Here is a 10,725-nt window from a genome sequence, read left to right on the forward strand (position 1 = left end):
GGCTCACAACGTCTGTTCTGTAGGAAAGAGGTGGCAGCGAAGAGAAAAAGGGCATCCCCCCACTAGGCTACAAAGTCTATTCTGAACTCTGTTAAGGCAGGATAAGCTGCTTCTAGCAGCTCTTGCCCAGATGTGGCAACAGTACTCCAGTACTTGGCTCTTACACAGGTAGAGAATTGCAGTAGGAGTGAGATATCTATTGAAGTAGTAGAACAATCCCACCATTTTTCCAGCAGCCTTGGCAACAGATTTGATGTAAGTGTTCCATTTCAGATCAGGAGTAAAGGTCAGGCCCAGGAGCTTGTCAAAACATGGAGCCTCCCCAAAACAAGAGCCATCCATTTCAATTGAATCTGATATAAATGTACGGAAGCTATCCCAGTCAGCCATAGAGTATCAATAGACTGTACGATGGAGAGGACTTATTAAATTTTATTTTTATCTTAATTGAGACAACAGAGTGGTTGGAAGATTGGAGACAGAATGGAGGATGAACATAGTTCAGGGCAAGTTGTGAGAAAAAGGTCTAGGAGACTTGCATACTGATTATCGGTGTCAGGTACAAGGGTGGATTTGTGAACAATCTGAGTTAGGTCATAAGCAATGGAGATATTGTGACAGAACCTCCCCTCATCATCTGTCTTTTTTGATTGGGCAAACTATTCCACATTGTGAACATTGAAGTCTCCACAGACATGAATGTTAGCCGAAGGATGAGCAGACAGGATGTGGTCAATTTTTACAGGTATGCTTTTAAAGATAGTATGTCCATTGTTATGGGGCCGGTAGAGGACAAATAAATGCAATGCTGCGAGCAAGTGCAACCCAGAAGCGCATTAGGACAACTTAGGGTCTTCTCAGGAGATGTCCTTACTAAATGGGAAGGCATCTCTAATGAAAACACATATTCCATGCCAATGGCAATCTTGCTGATCACGAGGGAGACATGGTAGTGGGGGTCTACATTAGAAGTTCTGGGTTTAATCTTGTGTTCTTTTTGGAGATTTTTCATGATTTTTGGGATTTGTGGAGTAGGTCAACAAACTTGGTTAGAGCAGGGCAGAGAGGGAAAGTAAGGTAGAAAAAGAAACAAAATATTTTTTTGTTTTTTTGTTAGACCATAATAAAGTAAAGCTGTAACAATTACCCACTAATATGACATTGAGAAGCCTCACCAGAAGCTACCAGATGGTCCAGAATCCATTCACCAAATGGCAATACAGCAGCCCCAGTATTTTGCATCTTCTGATAGGATGAGCTCCTTTGTTGTTAATCCAAGGTTAGGGACCCTGACTATCAGGCGGATGACATCAGCCTAGTAAAACGCTTACCTCCACCACTCTTAGTGACATGCCCATAAGGATAGAAACAGCAAATTTCTGACATCTCAGGCAACTGAACACACAAAAATACTGCCAACCTAGAATACAGCTATTTCTTCTCCCTTTATCAAAAAAAAATCACTCATTCTAAATGAGAACTGAGGGACAAATTAAAAGAAGCAAGAGTTAGGAGAGCTGCCAACAATGCATTCACAATACATTGTCTACTCTTCATTAAAAAAAAAAAAAAAAATGATAAGTATTCTACTTAATATAAGTTCAATTGACCTGTTTAGGGAAAAATATGGCGATAGATTCCCTTGACACTAATTGAAATAAAGAATTAATTTGGCAAAGTTTTCATATGTAATTCTTGAGCAATTCAGCTGTTTTCCTAGAGTCATTCCAACTTTATATGAATGGAAACTATCTACCCCTTTTGCTAACGTTAGTCATGGTGAAAGTAAATTTTTGCCTGAACAGATTTTCTGGTATAACTCTGGTTGCCCCCTAGGAGGCATTACAGAGGTAAAATTGCCCCCAAATCATTTATCTGTACTTTTCTCAATAACTATGCCTTGGAGTTTTTTAAATTTTGCACAAACATTAGTCATAGTGAAAGTAAATTTTTGCTTAAATGGATTTTCTGGGATAATTATGGTTGTCCCTCTAGAGGCCATTATAAGGGTAAAATTTACCCCAAATCTTTAATCTGTTCATTTGCTCGAACTTTTCTCAATAGCCACGCCTTGAATTAAAAAAAAAAAATTTTGCACAAACATTAGCCATGGTGAAAGTAAATTTTTCATTCATGCATACTTGGGTTGTTTTAAATAAGTAAAAGCTTAATTCTGACAAACTGCTAGTCTTACATTTTTGTCACTATTTTTGACTGGATATTAATTTTATTTTTCTCAATTTTCTTTGACAGTTCCCTTTGAAAACTGAGAATGCTAATTTTGCTGTGAAATTATCATAAGGGGAATTAAACGATTTTTGTTTTGACCGCGTTTTGTCTCTTTTTTTCTCACAATAAACCATATGTATCTTAATTTTGAAACAAATGAGAATCATGAAAGATCCCACCAGAATTGAACACGACGCAGTCACACTCGAGTAAAACACCTTCAACTTAACTCAAGTGAGTGAAAGTAGCCTGAAAGGTTTAAATGGAGAGATGTTCAGCAAATTAAAAAAACAAACCAAAAAAGTTATCTTCCTTGCATCAATGGAAGACAGTTATCGCCCTTGCGTTGAGTTTGAGAGAGAGAGAGAGAGAAAAGTTTCCATCGCAGACTTTAATCATTGTGCACCAACATCTTTTCATTATTATGTCAGTTTTGTTGAATAAAGTTGTTAAAAATTATACTTCATCGTTTGATAATTTTTAAGTGGTTAATCCGCATGCCATTAAAAATTGGTTTAATCATTTTATAAATATTTAGAAATTTTCTCCTCATTTTAAACATAGAAATAATTAATATTGAAATTTATGTCTTTAATTCTTAAAGATAAATTATGGCATAGGTTTATGACTAAATCAAATGAAGAAAAATATTTTCATTTTTAAATGAATGTCTGGTCACATGAAAAATAAGGAAATTGCTGGAGACAAAAGATGAGTTTTCTCTTAAACTAATGGCATTTTTGTGGTACCACAGACAAAAGGCATAAGTATTCACCTAAGGTAATTATATTTATAAAAGAAAAATGCTTTAATTTTTTTGTTAAAGTTCATTATTTATTCAATGTTAATTAATTTTTCCTTTGTAACTAAAACAATCATCTGAGTATGCTTCACCAAAGAATCTGAACAGACACCAACTGTCAACCAACATTGAATAGGTGGAAATCCTATTTGACTAACTTCTCCTTATAAGCATTCTCAAAGCCATTCTTGTAAAAAAAAAAAAACAAAACAAAAAAAAACAAAAAAAAAAACTACTGACATGTCCAGGACATATATACACTTCCTATCAGTAGTGTTCAGATCTTGCTTTAGGAAGTAATCGTGAACCTCCAAATCCCTTCTGGTATATACACCTAACCTCATAGGTGACATCGCAACACTAAACAAAATTGCCTAAATTCCTGAGTCAGAAATTACATTGACCAAAATCTTGTGAATATAATGATTAAGATGAGAATAGTTTTCTGAATATTTTATGTTTGTTACAAATGATGTTATTTGCATTGCAATTATCGTTGATCATTAATCTTTCTCTCATATATATATATATATATATATATATATATATATATCTATAGAGAGAGAGAGAGAGGTTCTCTAAACATTCTTTCTATAAGGAAATAGAAAAAAATGTTTGGAGAATTAACATGAACATAAAGCGTTTTCATATATAAACTTTATCAGGGAAGACAAATAGAAGTATTCTAGAAAGTGCAGCTCTATCAAGTCATAAACCTCAAATATATCAGTGCAAGTCTATAAATGGTCCACAAGTAATCTTTTTTACAATAAAAATCTGGAAAAAAATCTTTATAATGTACGTACTTGTCACTGCATGAAGATGTCATATTCCAAAAAATCACGTAAATCGATCAAGTAGTTTTTTTTTTTTTTTTTAAGAAAATCAAATATTATCAGACATTTTATCAAAGATTTAGCCAGACACCATCTTGTTTGAGAGATAACACCACTAACGACCCCTGGCGGAAATATGGGTCAACAAGGGCAGTACATGCAGATGCAGACCATCGAATATTTTATCAATGAAGTACTTTTTGATTTTCTTAAAAAAAAAAAAAAAAAAAAATTTACGATTTTTAGGGATAATAAATAAATTGACTTCTTTTAATACAGAGACTGTGGAAAACACTAGTTTTTTTGTTATTCGTCTGAAAGCGAAGTACTTATTTTTTTCTTTAAAAAAAAAAAAGATTTACGATTTTTAGGGATAATAAATAAATTGACTTCTTTTAATAAAGAGAATGTTTCTTTCAATAAAGAGAACATGGAGGGCAGACAATCGACTATTTGGGTTTGTATTACTGTACACAAAAAAACTAGGCAAAAAAAATAAAAGAAATCCTGGTGCTTCTACGCTTTATTGCCGAAATTGGAGACGCCATTTTATTTCACGCACCTGCTATCCAAATTTAGGGGGGAAAATAACAAAAAAATTAAACTTTCGGAAAGAACTATGAAAAAAAGTAAATAAAAAAAAAAGTGAAAGAGAACATATATCCGTAATTGTTTAATTGGAAATGTTTCGATTTAATTAATGAGAACAGGAAAGTTTTTTATGGAACATTTTTTTTTTTTTTAATATTAAAAACAGAAAATGAAATGACATATTCATAATGGTTTAAACTGGGCGAGCGCCATTTGAAAACCCAAAACAAAACCAAAACATTTATTGTATAAAAATTTATCAAAATATAATTGGAAAAACATTTATTGAAAAGTTTGCGTAAAATAAAAAATGATTTTAATAAAACAATTTAACTGGGAAGTGAGTTTATTTATTTTTTAGAAAAAAATAAAACTAAAAATAGTCAATGGTCTGCATTCCACATTCTCTTTATTAAAAGAAGTCTATTTATTTATTATCCCTAAAAATCGTAAAATTTGATTTTCTTCAAAAAAAAAAAAAGAAAAAGTACTTCATTGATAAAATATTCGATGGTCTGCATGTACTACCCTTGCTGACCCATATTTCCGCCAGGGGTTGTTAGTGGCGTTATCTCTCAAACAAGATGGCGTCTGGCTAAATCTTTGATAAAATGTCCGATAATATTTGATTTTTTTTTTTTATTTTTTTTTTATTTTTTTTATTTTTTTTAATTTTTATTTTTTTATTTTTTTAAATAAAAAAAAAACTACTTGATCGATTTACGTGATTTTTGGAATATGACATCTTCATGCAGTGACAAGTACGTACATTATCATGACTTTTTTCCAGATTTTTATTGTAAAAAAGATTACTTGTGTACCATTTCTAGACTTGCACCGATATATCTTATCCTTATGAAATTTAAATCACGTATAAAATTTTATAGGAAAGTCAATTGTGATGATATTGAATCTCTATTACCTTCAATGTATCAAATATTGATGTGTTTTCACTTGGAAGTGACACATGAGGGAGAATGCAGGCAGATTGTGTATTACAGATCACCATCAGTTTCGTTACTAGTATATGGTGATGAGTTGAAGACCTCATTAGACAAGGATGTATACTATCTCCAGTTCCCTTCAAATACACTATTACAATCTTGATCAAATTCGCCAGGCTATGGAGAGGGAGCATCAGGACAGTTTTCAGAAGTGACTAAATCTTCATAAACTTTTTGTCAGTGAAGCCGACTAAAGAAAGCATCATAACCAAGATCTCTATATCTATTCTATTCTATGTAAATGTGGAAAACTATACAAAGATATTGCTCATTAAAAGTTAGGCTTGAGGAACATCATAAAGTATTGAGCACTTTACACTGAAATTTTCTTTTTGTCATTTTTAAAAGTCAAATAATTAAGCATTTATTTTGCATTATGGTTAAAACTGATAGATTTGTTCTGTTATTTAGCAATATATTTTTATTTTTAGATCCAAGTGGAGCAGCTGTACAAACTCATCATATATCTCAACATATACAAGGAACTGCAGAAGACTCTGAAGCAGGAGAAACTGCTCGTCCTGAAAGTGTGGTAGGTAGTTTTGAGATACAATTGACTTAACTTTCTTTTCTACATTTTAAGTTGTCATCTATAAGGATACATGTCTTTTATCACAACCAAAAAAGAAACTGGTTGAAAAGAAAAGTGATTAAAAATCTTTTACAAAAATTTTTTTCCCCCAAACTTTTTGTTATTTAAAAAAATTACTTGGTTTCTTGTATTTTTACTCGGCTGTATAATGTGTGTCTCAAATTGATTGAGGTTGATGTCACAATGTTTCAATTTTAAACAGGAAGCTGCATCCTTCACCCTAAGTCTATTGCACTTTTTCCATCCATTTCTGCTACAATTACATGAAATATAATTCTGGGATCCTCCTCAGCTATGATTACAGCCGTGTTGATTACCTTAAAAATACGGCATATTAATTATTCACATTAGATAGGAGAAAAAAACACATGAAGCAAATTCACTTATTTTGAGTAGAAAGATTGAAGATTATAACTCCATAAAAATTTTATACACAATTTAAAAAAATTTTTATAAGAAAATTTATCTTCAAAAATCAATTCTCCAATATTTAAAATTGATTGCATACTCAGATGTGAAAAACCAAGATACTCAAAGTTGCTATAAAAAAATTGAATTTCAACCTAACAAAAAACCGGAAAGCTTTTTTTTTTTTTTAATATATTTCAAATTTTTTTATCAAAGAAAAGTTGCTGTGTACAGTGACTGAATTCATCGGAGAAAAAGGATAGATAAATGAGGGTATAGAAGTGGGTGCTGCACTCGCCAGCTGAGAATATTTGGATAAGTGGTCATGTTTGGTCCTTAGGCATATTCTAAATATTTCTTGTGGCTCTATGCACCAAACTCTAGAAAGCTGTCAAAGTTGGCACGTTAAATACCTGCTGCCTTGTAAGTTTTGCCTGTGCAATAGTGAAGGCTAGACCCATGGCTTACAACTGTGACTGATGATAGGAATTCATATTTAAAACAAAATTCCAGGGACTGTCTACTCTGGAATCCGATGGATTCTTGTTGCTTGCAGAATTGTGTGTGTAGAAACTAGAGTAAGCGCAAATATATTAGAAATCCAAGGTGTTGGCATCAGTAACCAGTGGTTCCTAATTGCTTCTGTATCTGTGGTTAATCTATAACACAAATGGATATATAGCCCTAGCATCTAGATTACCAACAGTAGCGTATGAATACAGTAATTTGTATAATCTTATGATATTCCTACATACAATTCTACAATCAGTGCTATGGTGTTCACTCCAATCACTACATTTACTCTGGTATTTTCATCAAAAACAGGCCTGCTATGTTACATGCTGCAATGTACAAACCTTTTAAATCACAAAAAATACAAACTCTTATATGATACATATGTATGGGATAGAGATCACTTGTTTATTGCAGGAAAGATTGACAAACACATGACACAGTGTGATTCCAGTGGTATACTCGTATACATCTTATTACCTTTACCATAGTGAAGTGATCAATAATCTGGTCGTCATAGCATAACCATTGTGGTGGGTGCCAGCACAAATATTGCTCTCATAGACCGAGAACCACTCTCAGAATGACTTGCCTGTAATCAATTAAAGCAACATTACAGTTGTTGCAGTGTATGCATTTACCTGTGAATCCGATAACGCTATAAAAATGACTTCTACGAGGATCTGTACAACATTCATCACATCCCATCTAGTGATAGACTGATGTAACGCACATGCTGAAAAGTACAAAAGCATGTCACATGATGTGGTTGGTCAGTTTGGAGTTGGTGATTCAATTTCTAACAATAACAGAATGGTAAACTTAGCTTCAATGAACAAACTGATTGTTACAAATACGATTTGATCACTTATTCATTACTGTTATGTGGGATAAATTATATTATGATTGATTCAAGAGCTATTAATGTGTTCTTGATAGCTATGTCTATAGTTGACTTGAAATTGAAAAGTTCATTGGCTCCAGTCATATGACAAATCTGTTCTAAACTTAGTGTTTACTTTAAAGTAACAAAGTTATCTGAATGTAAAATGTCATTAAAATAGCATTTTTTCAAAGGTTCATTTTAAAGATGCTTATAAAATCAGAAATAAAAATCTTGTCAAACCATTTATCAATGTTATTTATGTGTATTTTGTTTTTATAACTTTTTATTAATGAATTAAGAAAAACATGATTATTGTTAAAACATTTAAAAAAAAAATTGGGCTGAATACATAAAAGTATGTTTAACTTGATTCCAAATCACACAGTAGGGGGAATTTATTCAAATTTCGTTTTAAAAATCATGGAGAGAATGCTTTTAATGTAATATATGTTCGAATTTGGTCGTTCAAATAGTTTGGTCCTTATTGGTTATTAAACTTTGACTATTGTAATTCAGTTAGTTTTCGTTAAAAAAAAAAAATTTCAAACAGCTAAATTGCTGACGGTAAAACAAATATTTTGAAATTCTTTTTCATATAATTATCATATCTGTTCAGAAAGTTCTTTTGGAAACTTGAAACAAAGGCACACCATCAACCAAATTTTACTGAAAAAGAATCCGTTCATTGTCGCCAATAGCTTTTTTGCTCATTAGCAACAACTGCAAACAAAAGATTACACTTTTTTTGTTACTTACCAGAATATATATATATATATATATATATACATATATATATAATTTAAAGGAGATTAGAACAATAGTCTAAAGAGCTGAGTGTATTTTAATGTAACAGTGACTAGTTTAATTAAAATACAGGAAATAGAAAGTGCTCGATAGTTAAATGTCCTAGAGCTAATTCAACAAAAATAATCACAATAAGCAAGATGTAATATATTTTGGTTCCACATCTGGCCTAATAAAACATAGAATTTCAATGCACAAACATTCTTTTAAAAATAACTCTCTATCAAACCAAACTACTCTATCCAACTATATTTCGCAACTAAAAAACAACAATATTCCTTTCAACTTAAAATGGCGAATAATTGAGACTTGCAAATCATAAACCAGGAGATAAATTTTGTGCACTATGTACAAAAGAGACCCTAAAAATTTTAAAATATGAAGATATAAAAAATACAGCCAAACTATTAAACTCAAGACAGGAGCTTATATTTACATGTAGTCATAAACGTTGGTTTAAATTTAATAAATATAAACCACCTTAAATCATTAAAAATTACTTATTAGTAAAAATAGATTACAATTATATTTTTTTTTTTTTTTTTATTTTAAATAAATTAAGTTAGACTAATTATCTCCCTTACACCCTTCAAATAAATTAAGTAAAGAAAATATGACAATTATCTCCCCTTAAAATTTGTAATTGCACAAGCAACATTCTCTACATATAAACCGTAGCGTCTTTAAATCAAAAATACGCTAACGGAAATAATTTACTGCACGAGCGTCCCCTCCCTTTTTTAAAATTCATCATTCAATAAGATAAAAAGCTATAGCAAACATCTAAATGAATATTTTAACCATAGTTCCTGAATTCAAAAAGCGAAAAATTAAAAGGTAAATATCTCTATATATTTTTAAAGCAAATTTATTATGTAAATTCATATCTATATTTTTCTCTACTTATTTCTATCTCTAACCCATATTAATTTTCTTATAAATTTTAAATCCAGACCTTTTATTTCAATTTTTTTCAGATTCATCTGCCTTTTAATGCTAGGTTTATTTATGGTGTCTTTTAAATTCAATAAAAACCCTTCAAAATTTGCTGACGACGAGACCTTGCTTATTAAAAAACTATATGTAATTATTGTACATAACTTGATGTATACCACAATAAAAAGCATTGTTTTCCGAAACGATCGTACAGATAATTGATTTTGTTATTGTTCCTTCTTATGAAACGGATTTTTAATTTAATTATAATTTTATTTTTAAATTTTAAATTATCAATCACATTACTTAATATATATATATATATATATATATATATATATACATATATATATAATTGAATTTAAAAAACATTTACACACTATTTTATTTAAAAAAAAAAATACTTTTTTATATTTGAGTAATCTTTCTTCAAATAAATTAACTTTCAACAGTTTTTGCACTCCATTTTTAAAACTTTTTTTTTTTTTAAGGAATACTAATTTTTCTTAGATTTAAGAGTTTATACTCGTATCCTTGATTTTTTTAACTTTAATTTTAGTCAGAAAAGTTTTCTAGTTGACAGTTAAAAAAGATTCTACTTTATTAGGTAATTATGAATGAACTCCGTAAAAAATTTGGCAAAACAAACAAAAAAATATAGAATTTAGAATGTTGAAATAATGTAAAATGATCTGCATTTAAGGAGCATTTAAGTCCATCCTCGTCCCTCTCCCCAAAATTATTTTGATATTTTTGTCATGCTGAAAAGTTATTCTGCCTCTCCTACATAAAATGCTGGCAGCATCCATGTTTGCAGATTAGGATAAAAAAAAGAAATGAATTAATATTTAAAAAATATTTGGACATCTTGCATGAATTTTATCATTACAATTCTTCTTTTAATAGATGAGTAATGAAAAAGTAAAATCCTTGCCCAGACAAGACGGCCATTACACAGAAACGATAAAGTAAGTTTATTTTATTTATTAATTTGTAATTTAGATAAATCATGAGAAGTAGATTTAAGCAAAAAAAAAAAAAAAGTAATTGACATTTTAATTTTATGTTACAATCCCTTTTATTTTACTTTTTCTTTTTTTGATTTTTCATGAATTGTAATTGGA

The 10,725-nt window shown here is 30.4% G+C and overlaps 1 protein-coding gene across 3 annotated transcripts in view; it reads left to right on the top strand.

The window, feature by feature from the left end:
* Positions 1–10,725, top strand: part of LOC145300993 (GATOR complex protein Iml1-like) — a 204,016-nt gene that overhangs the window by 92,171 nt on the left and 101,120 nt on the right. For all 3 annotated transcript variants that reach the window (XM_080144538.1, XM_080144559.1, XM_080144549.1), the window contains exons 20-21: positions 5,894–5,994; positions 10,508–10,569. In XM_080144538.1, the coding sequence (XP_080000664.1) occupies positions 5,894–5,994; positions 10,508–10,569 (163 nt within the window). The remainder of the gene's footprint in view (positions 1–5,893; positions 5,995–10,507; positions 10,570–10,725) is intronic.

The sequence above is a fragment of the Euprymna scolopes genome, chromosome 1, assembly GCF_053919585.1.
Source record: "Euprymna scolopes isolate OS-2025 chromosome 1, ASM5391958v1, whole genome shotgun sequence".
Taxonomy (NCBI): Eukaryota; Metazoa; Mollusca; class Cephalopoda; order Sepiida; family Sepiolidae; genus Euprymna; species Euprymna scolopes.